General features: G+C 39.0%; 1 protein-coding gene across 5 annotated transcripts in view; it reads left to right on the plus strand.

Annotated features, from left to right (window-relative positions):
• Nucleotides 1-22,346, plus strand: part of FYB (FYN binding protein) — a 71,118-nt gene that overhangs the window by 35,055 nt on the left and 13,717 nt on the right. For all 5 annotated transcript variants that reach the window (XM_014947640.1, XM_014947642.1, XM_014947641.1 and 2 more), the window contains 7 exons: nucleotides 11,501-11,681; nucleotides 13,734-13,783; nucleotides 14,898-14,917; nucleotides 15,698-15,744; nucleotides 17,222-17,339; nucleotides 18,951-19,107; nucleotides 20,590-20,734. In XM_014947640.1, the coding sequence (XP_014803126.1) occupies nucleotides 11,501-11,681; nucleotides 13,734-13,783; nucleotides 14,898-14,917; nucleotides 15,698-15,744; nucleotides 17,222-17,339; nucleotides 18,951-19,107; nucleotides 20,590-20,734 (718 nt within the window). The remainder of the gene's footprint in view (nucleotides 1-11,500; nucleotides 11,682-13,733; nucleotides 13,784-14,897; nucleotides 14,918-15,697; nucleotides 15,745-17,221; nucleotides 17,340-18,950; nucleotides 19,108-20,589; nucleotides 20,735-22,346) is intronic.

The following is a 22,346-nucleotide window of genomic DNA, read 5'->3' on the forward strand; positions in this document are numbered from 1 at the left end:
ATTTATAATTTGGGTTAGGGTCACAGTCCTTGTTTAGGTTCTGTTCTGTAATGGATAGTGTACCCGCACAGTGACCTGGCTATTTGAGTTGGGTAAGACAACCAGAGAGAAAGGAGGAATTAAAATTTGAGGTGCATTGTCAAAGTTCTCCCAACACGCTGTTGGCAAACTAATTAACAGCTAAGCACTGCTCCCAAGGACAGTAAATGTCTTAACTGTCTTTGCAAAGCCCCTTAGAACCAGTCAGTTGTTGCTCTTACTTGGTGGCAAAACAAAATAGCAGCTTCCAAAGTTTTAAAGCACAGGGGATTTTTTTATCACAGGATGTCACAGCTGTTTACTGCAGAATGGGGACTTAAAAGGTCAGTGCAGGTTTTCTTTTTTTACTGCAGTGCTAGATTGGATAAAGTTATGCAACAGCTCAGTATTAAGGTGTAAGGGGATAAAAATAACCGTAACATGATCCAAATCATCTGTTTCTAAGACAGATGAAACTAAAAGTAGGTGATGATATCAAACAACACTGTTCAGGGTGGGGTTGGGGTAGCTGTGTGAAATGATATGATGTCTTTGCACAGGTGAACTACAGCACACCATAAAACCGTGTACAGCTCAAGCAAGTATCAAAATTATAATTTCAGAACAGCATGATTACTACGTGTTTTGCTGTATGTAGCTAAAATGTTGAATTTTGAGTAATATAAAAAATGTACTGAAGTGAGACTATTTGTGGGAATTTGAAGACTTTCAAGGCTTTTTACCTAGTCTTTTATTAGATTTTATGGTGTTGAAGTCTATTGTTATTACTTGTCCCCCATATATTTACCTGAAAATTATGGAAGTGAAGTTGAAATTATGATCACACAGATCTCCCAAGAGCTTAACTTCTCTGGTTCTGCTTGAAAATCTGGACAAGTATGTAGTTTTAGTGGAAATGAATGTAAAAGCTCTTCAGGTTTCCTCTCTCTCCTTCTCTGAAGGTAAGAGAATGCAAGCAATTCTTCTTTCAGCTGGATTATACTGAGATATTTAACACCTCCGAGAAGCAGGAGAATCAAATTTTGAAGTTCCTAGAACTGAAGAATAATGCTGAACTGAAACAGAGTCAAAGTTGTGTATCTATCATGAAAATCACACAGCCGTATATGAAATCGGACAATGTACATAGTTTGGTACAAGTGCAATGACATGATCTATGTGGGTCTGACCTCAAAGGAGTGGTCTTGCTCATGGGATTGGTATAAGGTCAGTTTCAAAAAAGAGGTTTGAATCCCTTTCTAATTTCAATATTATTTCTTTGGCCATCTTTCAATAATTAAACCTGTACATTCCAAAAGACCAGTTGAATTATATTTCCCTTAGGCTTTTTTTTCACCTTTTCATTTTCCAGCTATAAATACATGCACTATAACTATAGAATACGCATGTAAGATTAATTTTTTTCAATAAACAACGAATGGACATGTGCTTTCAGTTTGCTTCCACCAGAAATTTTTTCAGTTTTTTTAAGAGCCTCCACAGCAAAGAATATTATGGATAAAACCCTGCCACACTGAAGTTTTTGAAGCATTACCTTTAATTGGTCAAGGATTCACCATAGAATTCTGCTAAAACATGTGGGCAAGACTACAAATTAAACTGCTATCATGGCTTACAGTACTGAAAAAAGATAAATCACTGCAGTTTAAAAAAGAATGCAAATGTTGTGATGGAAATATCAATGAAGCAAGTTATTTATCTACCTAAGGAAACAGAGAGATCTAACCCAAGTTACAGATGAAATAATTCTTGGGGTAAACCAACATTTATTATTTGCCTGCAGAGATTGTTCTGGGCACAACTTGTTGTGTTGTGCATTGGGAAGAAAAACTACAAAAGAAAACATTGCAAATTAGTATTTAAACTCTTTACTTTTTATTATTTCCTTAGCTACAATGGTCTGCAATATCTTTCAAACAACTTAATGTATATTTTTAGCTAAAAAGGAATACAATGTATCCATCAGTAAGCCACAAAAGGGCAATTTTCAGTTGTGAATTGTCATAACATCTGCAATTGCCACATTCTTAGATCTTCCCCTAAATATCTCCATATTTGTTTATTAGGCCTTATGTGTCACACTTGTTTCCTTCCAGATGATCTAATTCTAGTAAAAATAACAATAAGATATGGGTTGTTTATATCATACTATACTGGCACAGAAATACATTTTTCTTATGTAGATTCTTGATATAGTCTACTTACAAATTCCACAGTCATTCCTGCAGTTGGCTATGCTAAATCCAATTGAGTCAGCTATAATAATTCCTGAGCGGAGACTTCAGAATTGAAGAGGTAGAATTAAGGACTGTGAAGATAAAGCATGCCGATGCACCTGTTAATTCTCTTGAGTAAGCCTCAGCAAACGCTTACTAGCAGTTCCAAATATCTGTTGACATGCAGTTTGAATTGTTTTGAGACCACTTCTGTTTTGAATCAAAGTATATGCCTAATACTGCCTCTCAATAGGTCTGGACTTCTGCAAAAGACTGAATTAAACACATGACCTACCATGTTGTCTTAGAAATTGGTGTCCACCTCCAGGAGGGTCAGTGGTGGAGGGGCTTAATACAATGTCTTTGGGATTACACCCAAAGGAGTCTTCGTGAAGGACTGTTGAAAAAACTCTAACCAGTTAGGAAGGGGAATTTATACGGAGGAAAATAAAAAACCAGCTTTGACTTTATCATGGAATGTCAGAAAGAAAACTGCTAGAGAGAAAAACCGTAAATCCGATGGAACTGAGTAGTTCTCTGCTTAATTATGTTTTCTTGCTCTAGTTTTTGAAATTTTGTTATTTCCTACACCTATTTTGATTCACATGAAGAAACACTTTTGGCAAACCTTTATCATTAGATTGCATTACATGGGTCAAAGTGCACGAGCAGCACTGCAGTACCACAGCTGCAAGTATTCTGAAACCTGCCTATATCCCAGCAGATAATGTGAATATAGAGCTCAATAAGAATGATATGAACTGGCTGAAAAGTCTCCCATTCCTTTAGTTGCTACATATTTTGCTGAAAATCTCTTTTGCAACTAATTGCAGCAATGAAGTGTATCTGGCATTACTTTATAGACAGCTTTCTGGTAAAGCTGGAAAACACTCTTTTTTCCCAGATACGGAAAAATACTCTGGTAATGAATTTCTGCATATGTTGCTGGTACCATTACTGAACAATTGATCTTGAACTCTAAAAGGTCTTGTGTTCAGCTAGCTCAAAAAAATGCTTTGTAGTCTGTTTACTCATATTTACAAGAATGTTTGGCATATACTTCTCTCATATTTGAAATCTGATACATACTGAAATTTCTCTTCGAGTTGGGAAGTCTCCATTTCTCTGTACTGTTTAGATAATATATCGTTAGTGGCTTACAGATGTAAAACCTATGCAGCATGCATAATGTTTGCATTTGAGGCAGTATATACAATGTTAGAGCAAGTATTTCCACCTTTTTTTTTTTTCTAGACCTATTTTGGTTCACAAGAAGAAACACTTTTAATGAATCTTCTTAATTTGGCTGCATTACATGGGTAACAATGCACAAGTTAATAAGTTGAATAATTAAGTTAGTCACCCAAGTAGTTCATTAGAGAAAAGAGCCAGTCATTCCTTAAAGTTTTGATCCTAATTATCAAATACTAAAATAAATATTTAATACTAACAGAGACACACAAAATATTAAACATGTCATAGTAAAGATGATAGGAAGCTTTTGAAACATTATACTAACAATTAATTTTACCCTAAAAGGTTAATTTTATTAATGAACATCTCTGAGATCATCAGTTTCCACTCAAAACCAAACCCTCCTAAAATATGTACATTTGGAACAATGATGTTCCTTGTTTGCAGATCCTGAAGAGAAAATGTGCAAAACCCCACTATCTGAATGCAAGACTTTGTTGCATGGGAATTTTTTATGCAACTGATGTTTTATATATCAATGTTTATATTCCTATGATTAAAATCTAACCAGAATTGCATGCTATGTATGATGTAATTATTTTTCAGATTGAGCAATAAATTCATGAAATTATCAACCCCTTTATCAACCTTTTGGTTTGGGAAATAGTCATATCATAAGTAAATTTCTTCTAGTACATTTTTTTTTTTGCTTGCCTTTGCATCATTGCTCACATTTTGTTTTGCCTTCTCTTTCAAATTGGAATGATTTACTGAAGATGTATTTTAAACAATTGATATCTTATATGTCTTCCATCTCTGAATACTTCCAATTGCTTTTTTCTTGCATATGAAATGATTCATGCAATATAAAATTAACTGCCTCATGTTTAGAAATACTTCTTATTAAAAAAAGAAGTAAACATTAGAGCTTTTGAAAAGACAATGAAAAGTTTCACCTATACTTCAATTTTTGTGTTCGCTTTTAAATAAGGATAGGCTTCTGTGTATGATTACACACCTGCAGTTTGAAATCCCTTTCCTTATGCAAGTCAGCACTGCCCAGATGAAACGTTCTGAATATCTAACATCATATTTAGTCACCATAAGGCTCGGTCCTGCAAGCTATTACATACCAAAATACTTTGGATGAAATTTGTGGCTTTTAAGAGTAAGATTATGTGCATGCTTAATATATTTTGGCTGTCAACCTTAAATTTAGATGTAGATGCTCTCTTCCAGGTGTTGCTTATCCTTTATCTGTTTGTCCCTACATTCTCACACAGAAGGGGAAAAACTGTCTAACACATATGTGGTCTCGGACTTAGTATGTAATCTCTATGCCATTTAGAGAAAATTGAATAGGTGGTAGTCTATGCATCTGCTCTGGAAACAAAATTTCCCAATTGAGATCAATGAGAAGTTCTGCTTTAAAAAGAACAAATTATCCAGCTGTTCTGATCATGTATGTACGAGCACTGATCAACAAAGTAGTCTTAAAATGGATGGAAACTTGTACTATGTCTCCATTTTCCTCTCTTCCTTTCCTCAAAACTCCTCCATTTTTTCGACACGATCTCCTTTGTACAAAGCTGAAAAAGCAGCTTTACCATCAAAATGGAAATAGAATCAGGAGACAAGAGGAGAATAAAATAAAAGAAAATTAAGAAAAGAGCGTATCCAGGCATTTCTTAAAATGGAGTCTGGGCTTGAGGAAGACAATAATCAATGGTCTTTGTTTTCAAGGTGTGAGCAATGTCTCCAATAATTTTTGTGCCTCTCTTGTTAAAGTATGTGTGACAACAGCATAATCAAAAGCACTGAGCTTCAGTAATGTTGTGCATTTACCTGCTTACTTTGAGCAGCTCCAAAGCAGCATCATTTTGAAACCTGAAACCATGGCTTGTACCTAAACGAACATGCAGGTTAGGGAAGTGGAGCAGAGAACAGCTCTCTGCAAATTATGAATAAAGTAGGAAGTGGGTGATCAGCTGCTGCAGATGTTGTTGCAGTTTCTTAGCAAGCCCTCTGTAAAACCCAGAAATCTTTCCAGATCTTGCATGTAGAAAAGGTGAAGTGTTTTGCAGTAAAACTGAAAACTGATGTTGAGTTTGCAGAGTAGCTCAAAGTCATTTTGTTTTATAAAAGGATGTTTCTTTCAAAATGCAAAACTGTTGATTATCTAACTGCTTGAAAAATGTTGAAGTCCTTCTCATAAAAACTAAAGAAATTCATTACAAAATTTAAAGTTGCAGACATTTTTTCCTGCAGAATGTTTGGAGTGTCCTTGCAGTAGCTAATCATTATTAGGTTTTTTTTCATGTTAATAAAAGCAGAAGGGGTCAGCACCTCATCAGTAGCTCACTGCATCAGGGGTCAAAGGGAACAAGGTCTTGATAAAGGCCAAAGAAAGAGGGAAATGGTCTGCTTTTTAGGATATGAAGTGTAAAAAATGGTTTTCCCCTGTACATGCAAGAGAATGCCTTTTTACGGAAAGGATTTTCTTACATATTTATATTGCTATGTATATATTGGTGAAGTAGTTGCAATCAGAGTGAACTTGAAATGGAAGGTAGTATGATATGCATTGCTGTTCAGTTCGTTTTGTTTAGTATGCAATCTTGGACTAGGAATTCCTGGGTCAAGGCAATGGATGGCTTAGATGCTACAGCCTGACACCTTAAACGTAATTCAGAGTTGTCTTTGCAGTTATATCTGAACTGTGTAGAGGCTGGAGGCCAGCCTAATGCATTTGCAAAAGAGTGTGCTGCTGGTAAGATGCAATACAACTGTTCTGAGCTAAGTGGAATTTTTTAAGCACCATTGACTTTGAGAGCAGGCATACGTTACTGCTCCGGTCCACCAAGGGGTGAGAAAAATATGAATATCTGAAGCCTGACCACCCCCTTCTAGGATGGGATAGTTTCCTACCTCAAGGGAGATTATCAAAATTATTATTTGTCATTGTTGCCAGTTTAAAGCTTTCTACCAAGTAATCCCATTGTAGTGCAGTACAGGTTGAACTGATCCTCAGAGTCTGTATCTTCAGTCAATGGATGTTGAACTGCAGGCTAATATGGGGGTTTTTTTCTAATTTTGACTGCCTCTGTTCTGCTCAGGTTGATAACTACTGTTCCTCATCTATGTGCCAGTTTCTTCTCCAAACAGTGAAATACCCTGGTATTTTGGGAGGGGATAAAGAGAGGCATGTAATTTCAGCTTTAACAATATTGAAGCCCATATCACCCTTGTACAAGTCAACCTTACCTTACAGTTTTGAAAAGGACCAGGGAGAACTGACCTTGGCCAAACTACAGGTTCCCATCAGATCCCTGTCCTACTGCATAGTGCTTGTTGCATACTTTCCTCCAATAAGGTCTGTAGGCACTGCTGGGATTTCCTTTCATATTTCTGGTATTAGCATCTCAGGACAGAGTAATACAGCGTCTCAGGACAGCACTGAAGATTTCAGCAAGGTGAGAATATGTATATCTTTGTCTCATCCTGCCCTGAAACTTGCTTTTGACTACATGGAGTGCATGGATTCCAAATAGCTAGTTCTTTCTCTAGATATTATGTTAGCTACCAAAGAGGTATCAATTCTCTTTCACAAGCCAGGAATGGCAAGAGTCAAAATTGCAAGTTTTATATCAAGGCAACTTCAGTGTCCTGAACTTCCTGATACATAAACATTCTCCAAGAATGTAGGTGACCTTTTGGTCACTGCATGTATGGAAGTTGTTTGAGAAAGTTCACCAAGAACACAGGAGAAGTATTTCCAGTGTTCTGTGTGCAGTTCAGCTGCATGCGCTGAAGATCTGGGCACAATTAAAATTGAATACAACAAGCAGCAGCTTGGGGTATTTGGCACTTTCTGTGGACAGTTTCTATGGCAGGTTTCTCTTAACTGTTATACAGCTGCACAGGTTTTGAGGAACTCTTTCCATTTCATCTGTTCTTTCTTTTCTTTGTGAAAAGCTTCAGTTTCTACATCTATTTCCTCAGTGTGGCACAGCATGGGAAAAAGCAGAGAGTCACAAGAAGAGAGGCTATTTGGAAACCGAGGTGTTAGTGGTCAAATCTACCAAACAGTGATGGTCCTTAACACCATTTCCTGTGATGGGTGCATATTAACCCAGGATGTGGTTTCAATTTCACTTCTTGTTCTGAGTATCCAGAGGTGACTTCAGTTCCACTACCTGCACAGAGCTCTTCCATGTTCTCAGAGCACCAAGTGTCTCAGAGACATAAAAAGATGGAACTGGAGTCAAAATTAAATGCTCCATTAAAACAGGAAACAAAACACTACTGAAACATTATGACAGTTTTGGCTCCGTGGGCCTGATTATAACAGCTTTTTCATACTGAATGTCACCTTCCTACCTAACTCATCCCATTATTTTCAGTATTAGAATTAAGGCAGTTTACACCCACATCAGTTTCAGTCAATGTAAATGTAGGTAACTACAACTCTAAAGGTGTGGAAGAGTCAGTTCTAATAGTTAGAAAATAAAAAAGCGGTGTTTTCATTACCATGATGACCATTTAGTTACTGTTAGATACCAGCAATGTACATAAATTAAAGGTAATGACAATGATAACCATTGCTGGTTACTGTTAGATACCAGCAATGTACATAAATTAAAAGGGACAGGTTGTTCAGCCCTTATATTTAAAAATAAGCACTGAATCTAAAATGTGTGTGGTGTCCTTTCCTGGCTCAGTTTCCTATTGCCTGGATTTGGCTTTCAAGAGACATCAGATGAAAGAAGTATTATGCACAGACACTTGGGCAGAATTTTTACCTTAGTCTTAACAAACTAATCACAATGCAGTAACACTGTATGATGACATAATGCGTGTATGTTGTGTATATACACAACACCGTACTAGGGCAACATATATATAAACACTGAAAAAACTGATATAGGATTCCCCGTTAAAACACACTAATTTGAGAGTATAATTAATACCAATTAACATACCTTTTATAATAAAAACCTTTTCGGTTTCTTTATTTGGTTAGAATCTGCTTAAAAGAATTCAACTGCAGTTATATGCTTAGATTGTCAGTGTTATTCATCTTTATCAGGGATTTTAGAGCAGTAAGAGACTATAGCTGACAAAGTCTGTGGATGAATAAAGACTGTGAAGAGTCAAATGTGAACACACAGTCCTCAGAGACTCAGATACAACATAAGCACAGTCATTTTATCTTGGCTCATTTTAAAAAAGTTTGTCTGTACTCAAATGCAAATATACCTGTAGAAGGAAGGACTTTTAAATCACACCTGTGAAACGAGGTAATATAATGCCTTGGGAAAAAATCTATACATCATAAACAACTCTGCAGTTGAGTAAGGACAATGATGTGTCAGAAAAGTCAAATGCACAATGATTGTCATTCTGTAACCCTAAATTCTTGCAGTTTTACCCTTAAGGAATCTTCATATAGTTACGAAGTTTTTGAATAAAAGCCTTTTGCTAATGGGCCTTTGTTTGATATTCAGGCATCTGTACTTCCAAAACAGGAGAAAGGATGAAGAATGACTTGTATTTTTCATCACTGCAGGTTGCAGACAGGTGCATGCTGTGTAGAATTACAGTGCCAGATTTTTTACAATGTTGGAAAAGTTACAGTTACAGAAATAGCTACATATTAATTGCTAGATTGAAAAAACAAATGCCTTGAGATGAGATTAAAAAGGTTGGTTCTTTAAAGTTATCAAAAAGAAATGTGAGATATTGGTTAAGTTGGGTGGTATCGATATTAATATGGGTAGAAAATAGTGGTTATAAAAAGGCTTTTTATCTATTGCGCAAAGGTAGAAATAAAAGTAATGGAACCTGAAGCCAGATGAACTTAGTAAACAACAAGATGCAGATTTCAATAGTGAACAAACTCAACCAATCAAGTTAAGGTAGTAGTACATTCTTTCTCGCATCTTCAAACAAGTAGGACATCTCTCTGGAAGACATGTTTTACCCAAAATGATATTTTAGTAGGTCTCTAGCTGTTGGACTCAATATTCAGGCAAGTATTTTAAAGGTGATGTCTTATAAAATATAGGACAACAGAGGATGTCACCACTGAATTGGAAGGGACATAAAGAAGTTGTTTTGTCCATCCCTCTGTGTTGGATAAAGACAACTGTACTAGAACTTAATCATGCTATAAATTTACCCTACTTTTTCAACATCGATCTTAAGCCATGGAAATTCTACCTTCAGTATTAGAAAGCATGTCCTAACAAATTTTGCTGGCCTTTAGACACATTACTTTTTGCCTTCATGGAAATGAAAAATAAAAAAAAATAAAAAAAAATTATCCCTTTCTTCTTTGCCAGAGATGTAGGTATTAATTTTTTTCTCACTTAGTCTTATCATATTTCCCAAAACAATCACCATTTGTTCAGTATAGCCAGGAATTCATGTTTTCTAGACCTCTAATTACTCTCACTTTTATCCATCTGGCACACATTAACCCTGCTGTAGCCTTCTCAGTACTAAATGAAAGGATTATTTCACTTGACTTTTAGCCTATAATTTTGAATAAAATGCCATAAAGATATGTGAATAAAAAGATATGTCATACCATACAACTTTAATCCTGGCATATCTTAAATCATAGGGGTATGCTTTTCAAGTTGAATGTTCCTGAACAAAAACACCAAAGAATTCACCTGTGTAATCAGCATTGTTGGAACTTTTTGTGTTTTGCTGTTTAAGTAATGAAGAAACTTAATATGTTTCAAAAGCAGTGTTGTTGACATGTATGTTGGCAAGTTTTTCCAAGAAGCCATGAAGCCTAATTTATCCAGACATTTTTGAGTTCTTTGCTAGTAAGCAGAAAAACTGTCAAAGCTCGGTAATTTCGCTTTGATTTCTGTGAGACGCAAGAGGTCCTCCTAATAGTTATCAATTCCTGTTGTCCATTTCTATCCCAGGGACAGAATTTCAGACTCCCAAGCAGGTAAAGAAAGCTTTTTCAGTATTTTTGTAACTTTCAATCTTGATATTAAGCATTACTAAATATTTGTCGCTGTGCTGTGTTTAAGCCACTTTTTTCCAATGTGGTGAAAGTTTCTTTTCATTGACAATATTTTAATTTCCACAGTACAGGTGTGCACTTGAAGAAAATCTCCAGAAGACGAAGGGGTACTTTTTGATTGAAATTGGTTTTAACCAAACTGTGAATTTGCTTTTTCCTTCTGTTCTCTTCTTCCTCAGATTTTGCTGGACTTCCTTCCGTACAGCTGGGGACAACTCTTACTGAGTAGCTTTTAATCCACTCATGTTATTCAAAACAAAATTCTAGGTTTAGCATCATAGCATCCAAATAGTCATTTCATTTGGTTGTGTTGAATAACTTCTCTCAATGTGAACTCTCAAAGCAATGGTTACTATATATAGTGTATATATAAAGCAATGGCTGTGGCTTGTACACGCAGCGTGAATTCATTGCAGCACACATGCACACCAGCCCCCTCATGTAATAATGGCTTCTGTGTCTTGTTTTTAAAGCTGTACCTGTTTGTTGAGGGTGCAACTTCTGTGCAGCTTCTCAAACGGCCACTTTTCTAGTATGGCCTTCTCAGAAAATTAAGTCCAGCCATTTACAGCTCATGCTACAAACATATTTTAAGATGTACAGAGACCTGTACACCCCTTCATTGATGCCAATCATCCCTTCCCTTGAAATCCAGTGCTCACGTGAAACTCTGCAGCTGGTCTTTTCAAGCAAATTTTAGAATTAAATGATAATTTAAAGCATAAGAGCTTATGTACCGGGTGAACTGATGTTTTTGTGTCTTGTTCATGTCTTGGCAAAGACATTGTCAAGGCCTTCTGTAGGCAGTACATAATTCTAGGCAGAGCCTCTCTACTCTGGTAAGATAAGGCACTAAATATATCTAAGAAGCAAGTTCAATACAATATATTTACTCTGGGGTGTGTGCAGTACTGATATTTTAGCCTAATCCTTCATGTAAACAGCGAGGTTCTCTCATCAGCTGTTTGCTTGATAAATTCAGTCTGTTCTGCTTTTTTTTCAGGCCCTAAAAATGAAGGTTTGAAACAGATAGCACCTTCCTCAGCAGCACTCCCTCCACCTGTACCTCCACCACATTCTGCTACGCAGTTCCCACCGCCTCCACCAGCCTCTCACCCATCCCTGCAGTCCCCAGCAGCTCCCAGTTTGCCTCCCAGAAACACCAAGCCCAGCCCTGAAACAATGTAAGTGAACATAAACCTCAAGGTCTTTATTTTCTCATCTTTTTCTGCCTATTACTTTTCTCATGCAGCAGCAAATTAAGGCTGGAGGTGTCACAGGTTCCTGGGGGAGTGAGGTCCCACACCACTTTCCTTGTCCTGCCTGGTCCCTGGCCTGTTTGGAATTAGTTTTTAATAGCTCGAACCCTCCATCTGTTCAGTTGTTTCCCTAAATTGTCTTATCTATAGCAACACTTTTTTTCTGCCCTATTGATAAGGGGAGGGAGGAGGCAACAGGCATCCCACGGGGTTTTTTGATCCAGAAGGGTTCAAAGACTTCATCCAGGGGCAGAAAACCAGCTGTACCAATAACTGAAGCTTTCCCCTGCATTTTTCTGGGGGAAGAGGCCCAGCAGGATCATGGCTATCAGCGTGCACCCCAGGAAGCAGCTTCGCAAGCCGGAGGCAGCGGGCTCAGCGCTGCTGGTGAAACCGCACCAGGAGCCACGCCGTGGCCCGCTGCCATAGCAGGGAGAAGCTGCTGGGGCTCCTTTCCTTATCTTTGTTCCACCAGCTGCCTACCAAAGGGGACGACGAAGAGTTCCCAGCGACGAAGAGTTAACAGCACTTCCCCCTAATGTCAAAACTGGCCGGAAACAAGCTGAGCCTGAATAACGAGCTGGTCCCTGGCCGGCAGTTACCGCAAGCAGCAGCAAGCGGCAGGCAGGGAGAATGAGGTGTGTGGCAGCACACACACACCGTATTTCGGTGCGGGGCGGTGTGACGCCATCACTCCCGCCCTGCCGCTGCCGCCGCCGTGCCCGGGGCGGTGTCGGTGTCCCCGGGGGCGCTGCCGCCGCCGCTCCATCTAGTGGCCGCCGCCAGCCCGCCCGGGCACCCTCCGCTCCACGCACCCGGCAGCCGGAGCGTGTCCTCTTTGCCTTCGGGGACCTGCCAGATGCACCCCCGGGCTGTGCTGCTGCCGACCCCTTCCTGCCCGCCCCTCGGCTGGAAGCGTGTGCCCGGGTGCTGCCACACGCTGCCTTCCACCCTGTCTCCCTGCTTTCCCCATCAAGCCCATTTTCACTGAATTTCACTGAATTTCACTGAATTTTAGAGTTGGAAGGGACCACAGAGATCATCTAGTCCAACTCCCCTGCTGAAGCAGGATTGCCTAGAGCTTGTCAGAGCATGTTACTCAGGACTGCATCCAGGCAGGTCTTGAAAATCTCCAGAGAAGGGGACTCCACAACCTCCCTGGGCAGCCTGTCCCAGGGCTCTGTCACCCTCACTGTGAAGAAGTTTCTCCTCATATTTGAGTGGAACTTCTTATGTTCCAACTTGTGCCCGTTGCCCCTCGTCCTCTCACTGGGAACCACTGAAAGATCTTTTGAAAGATCACTTTCTGCTTTCAAGTCCTTTCTTTGATCACACCTCTTTGATGACGACTGTCAGCTCTAGTTTTCTTTCAACTATTATAAGCTATTAATAAAGTTAAGATACCCTGATATTATTATTAGTTACATTCTCAATTTCTTGCTTCCCTCAGTTTGATAGCACTTTTAAATCCAACAACATCAGAGACTTGTGACCTGGCCTAACCTTATACCACCGTTTCTTTTCTCCCTTCTTCAGACTTTGAGCTCTACAAGCCAAGGAGCAAGTCTTAGAGCTATACTTAACTTTGGGCAAAAGTCTGGTGTTCTGCTTGTGCGTTGTGTGCATTGTCTGCACCTGTGAAGATGGTTAAAAATCCCAACAGATTCTTTCCACTCAGTCAGCCCATCTGCCTATTATATTTTTCATACCACACTCATCTCCATGGCATCTGAGTGCCTTTGGCTCATTTTCTCCTTTTATACTCAGGTTCAAGGTGTCCCCATGTGGAAAACAGAGTCACAGTCCAGAAGAACAAGTTAGTGAATCTCATGGGTACTTAAGCAGCATATAGCTCTCAACAGACTGTCCAGCCACTCTATAAAACAGCTGGGAAAAGCACCAGGACAACAGTGCATGAAAATGCAATCATAAAAACATCTTCATAGGTTTCATATGTCCTCTTTTTCATATTTACAGAACTCCAGAAAATGAAGAAAATTATGATGATGTTGAATTTGTTTCACAGGGTAAGGTGCACACGTTTTAATTAATAGCAGCTATATGAAGCTGTAAGCAGACTGTATTTATTATTATCATTATTATTCTTGCATTCATGAGTGACTTGTGTAGCTAATTAAGCTGGTTCTATAGTTTTATCAGTAAAAATAGCTGTCTTATAACACCAACTGTTCTACAATTAGACATAAAACAGACTCTCAGGAACTTTTTTAAATATCTCCTCTCTTACCCACTATTTTGGGGAAAAAAAGGCTGGGACCATAAATTACCAGATTTTCAAATCTGAAGCAAGATGAATGCTGCTCTGCCAGAGTTGAAGTCGTGTGCTGTGGTGAAGCAGGCATTGTTTTATACTTGATTATAAAAATAATTGTTGACTGTGCTTTTAATGCCGCTTTGTGGTCTGCCTTCAATGAGAGGCAGCGAGTCCCTGTACTGTACCAGGAGCAGCCAGAGAAGCAGATTGTGACACAAAGAATTTCAATCTGCCTTCTGATCTCTCCTCGAGAGGAGTTGGTCTGTGCCAGGCACAGTGTGCTTCCTTTAGTGCGCCAGCCGTCCCTGCCCTACAGACATGATGTGGGCTGCGGAGCCGAAACTGAGCCCAAGCCCAAGCCCTTTTCTGACCTAACTACCTGCAGAGCACAGAGATTGACAGAGCCCACCCAGCCTATCCCAGGGTAGAGGCTGGCTTAGCAAAAGAGCCTTTGGCCCCTTTATTCAGCTCTTGGGCCAGTGTGAGCAAGTCATTTGAGGTCTATTCAGTTTAATTAAGGTTTTAACAATTACTCTCTTGTATAAATAGCCATTTTGTAAACAAATAGCATAGGTAAGTTCATCAATGTCACAAAAGAATCCTTAAAACATTTTTCCACTTCTAAAAATAGTGGTGAAGCATGGTGAAATATGCTATTTTCTAGATATTTCTGGTGTACAGCATACTACAAAAGCATCCTGGAAAAACTCTGATTTTTGCATTCATACCCTCATTAAAAGCCAGAAGCCTGTACATATTTCTAGTTAATTTCACTGGTATTACTAGCAATTTGTAAATAGTTAATGCTTGAATTGTTTTCTGTACAGCAAAAAATAAATACCCTGTTTTTATTTCTTGTGATATAGGTCATGGAAATACAGAGGGGGTAAGTGCTATGCTTCACAATAAACCTATACTTTTTTAGCACAAACTTAAAAATTTAGTAAAATACCTTCAGCATATTAGAAAACTAATGGCAGAATGAATCCAGCATATATTTACAGTAAATTGTAGAAGCACTTACTTATCGTGAAAGACAGAAATAAAACCGGGTAAGCAGAGCAAACTGGAACTAATTATCAAAGCTGGCTAGACACCAAAACATAATTTAAAAAAAAAAAGAAAAACCACCCTTCTATTTCCACTGACATTTCATTTCACTGAAATTTTCCGGAAACAAGGGCCCTGTTTTATTCTAGTAATAAACCACCTGTTTCAGTTAAGCACAGGTTTGTATCATGTCTCTAAGTACCTAGCTATATCAGGACAAAAACAGTCTCTGGTATCCTGTTTAGATTCCCCAGCATTCCAGTTTAACTACTGCTAACCCTTGCATCTTCATCACAGCAGTGCAATCATCAACACAGATAAAGACTTTCCAGTACAAACATTGCCTTTAAAACATCCACTTTGGATTAAGAGATGTGCTAGTGTGATTGTAACTATCTAGGACTTTAGAGCTGTAGTATTGTACAAACAAAATCAGAAAAAAAGAATAGTGAGATTGAATAATGTAGTAACTTGGTTTGGAAAGATTAAATAATTTGCATTTACATTTTGCTGTAAATGTTTTTATATAGGTTTTATGAAGCTTACATAGCAGGTCCATTTTCTTCATGTCTTTGCAAATGTATCCATGCCATTGAAAATGGAATTTTTCTTATAGGGCCAAGGAAGTGATGGGGAGATGTATGAAGACATAAATGACATCAGGTAGTAATTTTAAACTCTATAACCTATTGTATCTTTATTACTAGAAGCTTGCTACCAAAGATAATTAATCTGGCACAAGAGTGTGATTCCACTGTAGTCCCTGACAAGTATTATTGTGTTCATTCATTTCACCTAGAGAAAGTCAGGTTGTTCACAGGTTTGGTCCTATTTAGATCTGCTATGCCCTGGGCTGGAAAAACTCCTGCAATAAAACCATGTGTTTACTGTGATCTAGGTAACAGAAGTCTGATTTCTGATCTAAGGAATATGTCTGGATCACTGTTTAGAATTACATCCCAGAGGAAAAACAAACTCAGCCCCTTGGTACTATGGTCCCAGACAGATCTTTTGTTGTGATTGTTTTTCTTTCTTTCTAGATAAATGGACTTAGAACTCCTCTGAGAGGCTGGATTTGTCATTCTCATGGCTTGAGTTCCCTAGCGTAGCTGCAGAGACAGAATATGAGCACTGGTCATTCTTCTGCCATGTAGTCCTTTGCTTTGAGGATCCCCTTGCCCTGTCAATGTCTAAATGTATGGAATTACTGTATGACCACAGCCAAAGAAAAGCTCTAAATCCCTTGGAATAAGTAACAGTCTAATGTTCCTATACAAAAATACCTTGTTTCAGATGTAGAATGACTTTCAGAAAAAAAAAAACATTGTTGAATTCCCTTTGAAAACACATATTTTTAAAATTAAACAAGTTTAGTGACTAAACAAGTCACTAAAACAAGTGATCCTCATTGAGTCTTTTTTTAATATAATTTGAGCATATCGGTTCAGCAAAAGTACCAAAAAAGGAAGCGGAGGGAGCCTCACTCGATCAGTTCCACAGGGTCTGTAGAGCACAGCTCTTTGAGCCGAGCTGTTGGCAGCAAATGGCAGATCTGTAGCTGTAACCTAATTACACCCCAGGGCCCAGATCTCAGAACTCCCCGGTACATGAGGCACAGCAGGCAATGTTCCCTGCTGTGATAGACACGTTTATGATGCAGTGCAGAAGACTGTCGCTTGTGTAGGCTGCTGGAATAGGCTGTGGCTGCCTTTAAAACCTCAGTCCAGTGGTAGCTCAGGCTTCAGTTCAGGCTGCATGGACCACTGATGGCCTGGGTAAACATTTAACAGCTGCAGGCAGTGCCACAACACCTAGACTGCTACCAGTTTCCAAGCTTGCCTGCCAAAATTAGCTCAGAGGTGTTTGGGCATGCACGTGTAGAGCCAGTCTGTTACCTCCAAATAACTTTTTCTGGTGTATCATGTTCTTGAGGACAGCAACTTTAAATTATACATGTAATGTAAGAGAAAGGGCTGCTTACTGCATCTGTTGCTGCCACACTAGGGTTTAGAATCTGTAGCTTTCATTTCACTGGGAGAAGTCCTTTTCCATCTCATGTGGTTCTTTGCTAACCTTGGGTAAGAATGCTCTAATGAGATTTTCTTCCCTGTTACATTCAATCCTGGCCATGCACTTTCAGATCTTCAAGGGAAAAAGAGAAGAAGAGGGACAAGGAAGAAAAGAGAAGAATGGACCAAGAGAAGAAAGAACAAAAGGAAAAAGAAAAGAAAGAGCACGAAATAAGGAAGAAGTTCAAAGTAAGCTTTTCATTTTGTAATCTGGCCAAATACATGTAAAAAACATTATTTGGCATTGTTAAGTTCAGAATACAATTTTCAGCTGGCTACAAAACTATTTGTTGTGTTTGGTAGTTCAAGCACCTGGATAAATTCTGAATAAAGGTTTAAGCTACCCTTTTATGTTTGGCATGTGCGTGACTTCGGGTTTTGCACTGCGGGCAAAGACATTTTTTCAGTGCTTATATAGTTTTCATTAAATTCCCGTCTCACGTTCTTTCTGCGTAAAAGAAGCCTTAAAAACATTTCCCTTCACTTTTCTTTTTAAAAAGCATTTATGTCACTAGAATAGTATCAAAAGTCCTTTATAAAAGTGGGATTTGTGTCCCATATACTTTGTATTTTTTCTTTCAGAATATCCAGTCCTTGAGAGATTTCAACATCATATTACAGCACATTGCCCTTGCTGTGGTCTAAATGGACCTAAAAGGGACTTCCAGCCTAAATGGGGAGGAAGGGAACTGGGCACATGTAGGGGAGCTACAGTCACTGTCAAAGCCTACAAGCTAAATGTTGAGAGAGTTCTTTCTGGTTTATATCATTTTTATATAGCTAGTGGTGAGCAAGCTCCCGCAGTTTACAAATCTCCCAGCTATTTTGTGTTAACTAATGCCTGTTCACAATGCTCCACTGTGCTGCTCTCAGGGTCATTGTGGGCAGCTTTGTTTTTCTTCCTGTTATGCTCTGTACACAGTAAAGCCATGGTGATTCTCTCGCATCATGGCCTTGGTCTGCTGTGGAGAGGAAAATAGTAATAGTTAATAATAGTGGGTTAGCTGGCATTTTTCAGGCCCCAAGTCGATTTTTCAGACCACTTCGGTGAAGTACAGTCTTTAGTGCACTGGATGCTTTTAGACTGCAGATTGCTCTCTTGCGGCCGTGAAAGTATGTTGTTATTCTTAAATGCAAGTAAATATACTTTAGTGCGTATTTTCTATCCCATTTCTTTTACTCCTATACAGGATAGATATTCCCAAGCTAGTCTATAATTGTCAACAGTCACATGCCTCTGAAAAATCACATATATCTTAAAGCCAAAGATACTAAAATCCAAAGTGGTTTGCCATAACACATGTTAAAGATCTCACAAAGAGAATGGTGAATTCCAGTAAACCCTGTGATCATCTCTTCTGCGTACTTGTAGGATTGTTTATAAAGTAGAATTGTAAACACAGAACATTATGTGGTAGACTTATTTATGTTAATGAATATTTACTCATATGAGTAGTTCTGCTGAAACTACATTGAGCTGCCCACTGGGATTAAATATGTGTATGTTTTGTGAACCTATAAAAGGCTCCATGGGTTAGCCTATTGGTATCACTGTGATTTTGCCAGTCGCTTCTTCAGCTGCCTTACTGCTATGCTGTTGCCCTCTCTTTTCATTCCTGATTATTAATTTAAACTGGGTAGTTGGGGGCAGGATTGATGCCTTTCTGTTTGTTTGCCTAGACTGTTTCAAATGTCAATGAAACAAGTAATCATCATTATTTTTATATTCTCTTTTGTCTGAATGTTTGGGAAAGAATTTCATTTTTCCACGTGACTTCTTTTGTTGCTTCTCCTGTACAGTTAACGGGACCCATCCAAGTCCTTCATCAAGCAAGAGCTTGTGTTGACCACAAGGGAGGGAAGAATGAGCTGACTGTCAAACAAGGGGATGAGATTGAAATTATTCGCCTCACAGACAACCCAGAAGGAAAGTGGCTGGGCAGGATAAAAGGATGTTGTGAGTTCTGTTCCTTCACCGTTCTCCTGAATGTTTTCACTGTATGACAGCAAACATGTGAGCATTACACCAAGGAGTAGCCTTACCAAGGCTGAGTCACTGGCCACCAAAGTAAATAATTACCACAACTCAGCCTCCTGTGTTTAGCTGGCATGCAAGGCTCCGTCCGGTGTAGGAAGTTATTGTACAAAATAATGTAACATATACAGGAGCTAGAATAAGTTAGGAATGATACGTTGGGATCTTCACAGACCTGTTGAGAGGTAATTTCATGTCAGCCTTCAAATATCATCACAACTTGGCTCTGTGCCAGTAAGAAGGATCACACTTTTTCATGCATTTGTATTAAAAGGAACACGGGTGTTCCTAAAATAGAAACAGAGAATATAAGGTCCTGTTTTAAGTGTTTCACTTGTTCCTATTCCTATGGAAAGTTTCTAACTGATTTCTAGATTAATTTTGTCTGCAATCCAAGATGTTTCTTGAATCACAGAAATATCATCAGTGGATCTATGAGTATGACAAGGTGTTGATAATCTCAGTCCTGGGTTACAGCAAAGGCATCAAAACACCGGTTCATAAAATACATTAAAATTATTAAAAGCACTTGCTTGATTTTTAAGGAGACTAAAATGACAAGAAGTCCAGTAAGACAGTTCACAGGTGTAGAACCAGCTGAGCACTTGGTAGTACTGGATGTAAAAAGACATTAAGGAACTGGAGTGTGTCTCATACGAAGAGAGGCTGAGAGAGATGGATTTGTTCAGCCTGGTGAAAGGAAGTCTCAGATGGGACAGTATAAAGAAGGTGGAACCAGGCTCTTTCCAGTGGTGCAAGAGGCAATGGGCACAGGCTGAAACACATGAAATTCTGTCTGAACATCAGGAACTACTCTTTTACTTTGAGGGTGATCAAGCAAGGGAACAGGTTGCCCAAAGAGTTGGTGAAGTCTTCATCCATGGATCCTGGGACTGTCCAGGGAAGTGAATCGCCATCCCTGGAGGTATTTAGAAGACAAGTAGACGTGGTGCTTGGGGACATGGTTTAGTGGTGGTTTTGGCAGTGTTAGGTTAATGGTTGGACTGAATGATCTGAAAGGTCCCTTCCAACCTGGACGATTCCGTGACTGCACTAAAATATGTCACAAGACTGCAGGTTAGCTAAGAAAGGGAGTTTGCCCCATGAGTCCTGGACTCTGCACAGAAAATTCTCCTGCTGTAGTTGGGAAGAAAATAAAGGTGAAGTTAATTTGACAGTAGCAGAGGGGGGTTTGGGTCAAGATATGAGACAAATCTGAGATTTGTAGTTGTGTAGACAGATGGAGACTCAAGCTACGGCTGCTTGGAATGAGACATTTCTCTGAAAGTTTTCAAAGACCATAAAAACAATTCAATTGCTGATTCTGAACGTCCTGTTAAAATCATCCCTTTACAATGATCTATAAAATTTTCACTGCCTAATTACACGGTTTCCTTCATTTAGATGGATACATTAAAACAACAATTGTGGAGATTGATTATGATTCTTTAAGAAGAAAGCAACAACCAGCTACCAGAGCTGCCGTGAAACATTCAGAGAGTGATCAAGAAGTGTATGATGATGTTGGAGAGCAGGACAGTATTAGCAGGTATGTTTTGTATATATTAGCAGGTATGTATTGCAACAACAAAGCAAACTCTTGTAGCAAAAGAACAGCCATTCATAGCAGAAACATGTAACAGAACTATTCAAACTGAAATAGTCAGAGAAACAACAATGTATTCTGGAATCCAATACCTATAAGCACTCATACTCAGGAGGAATCCATACTATTGGAAGAGGACCTACAGCTTTGCAGTACAAAAGAGAACAAAAGGCAAAATATGCAGGATTACAAATCACCTGCGGGAAGTGCCATTCTCTTCCCTCCCTCTCTTTTCTTGCTCTGTCTTTTGAAGTCACATTCTGCCCTCACTAACATGCAAGGTTAAACGGCTCTAAAAGCAATGGCAACACTCACTGCAATGGAGAACTCCCGACCAACCCCATTGATCTCAAACTATGAACCTTACCGCCTCTTTCCTTTTGAAGAGAAGGGACTTCTGGAGGTGTGACTAGGATGGCCCTTTAGAAGAGAGTGTGGCTAATGTGTTTGGTCCAGAAAAGTAAGGCCTATAACACTCCATGAGCCGGGTATGAACTATACTTTTTTGACTTAATCAGAAGCTTCTCCTCTACAGCACCATCTCATGTGTATTGGCAATGCAGTGCTGCACTGCAGACTCTCTACTTCAATGTGCCATATTTTTCACATCAAATAGATCTGCAGCTAGAGAATCGCCATCTCCAGCAGTGTATAAAACTTGCTGGCAGGGAAATATTCTAGTGATCTTGTGACAAGACTCAAGGCTATCATATGACCCAATATGATGGTGGTACCTCTGTTACCCCACCTCACATAAAAGTCCATTTCTGTCATGTGATGGAACAAACTAGTGCTCATTCTCCGTTACGTGTCCTGATGCGCAGAAACACATACCCCAGAACTCTCATCAGAGATCTGCATACAGGCGTAGAGGATTTCAAGGTGTAGGACAACCAACCTGGAAACTCTTAGCCATTACACCTGCTTTTACTGCTTCCCAGCACCTTAACTTCGAGGCCTGGCTGGAATAAAGGCACCGCAGCCATGATTGTCAGCTGCTAGAACATCCCCATGAGCTCTGAAAACAGCATGTGGAAAGACCTGCCTTCAGGCTGGCATTCTTTAAACCAACATAGTTTTGCGTCTGATGGTTTTCCAGGTTGCTCAGTGTCAGTTTTCCTCCCTACACGTTGGTGTACGACCTGACCTACACATACAGTCTCACAGCATCATAGCCTAGCCAGAGGAGTCGCTTTAGTTGTTCTAGGCTTTAGGTAATCCCAGCATTAAGTACTTCATTGCAGAGGTATCTTTGGCCAATCCTTTTCACTATGGCTAGCGTTACAATTAGCCACCTCAATGCAAGGAATTTAGAAAATGTATTGAATTCAAAGCAAACAAGAATACTTACACTGTTGCATATTAAAATAACAGTGTAAGGAACTTGGAATGATGAATGAATGGCTTGGATTCATTAAATCCTTTAAGCTGTATTTTGACATTTTTATCTTCTGTAGTGATTAATAGCATTTTGTTCAGTTCATGAGCATGAATTGTTGGAAGGTCTGACATACATCAACATGTTTTGAAACCACTGTAAGAACACTATACTAAA

This window comes from Calidris pugnax, unplaced genomic scaffold, assembly GCF_001431845.1.
Source record: "Calidris pugnax isolate Ruff unplaced genomic scaffold, ASM143184v1 scaffold156, whole genome shotgun sequence".
NCBI lineage: Eukaryota > Metazoa > Chordata > Aves > Charadriiformes > Scolopacidae > Calidris > Calidris pugnax.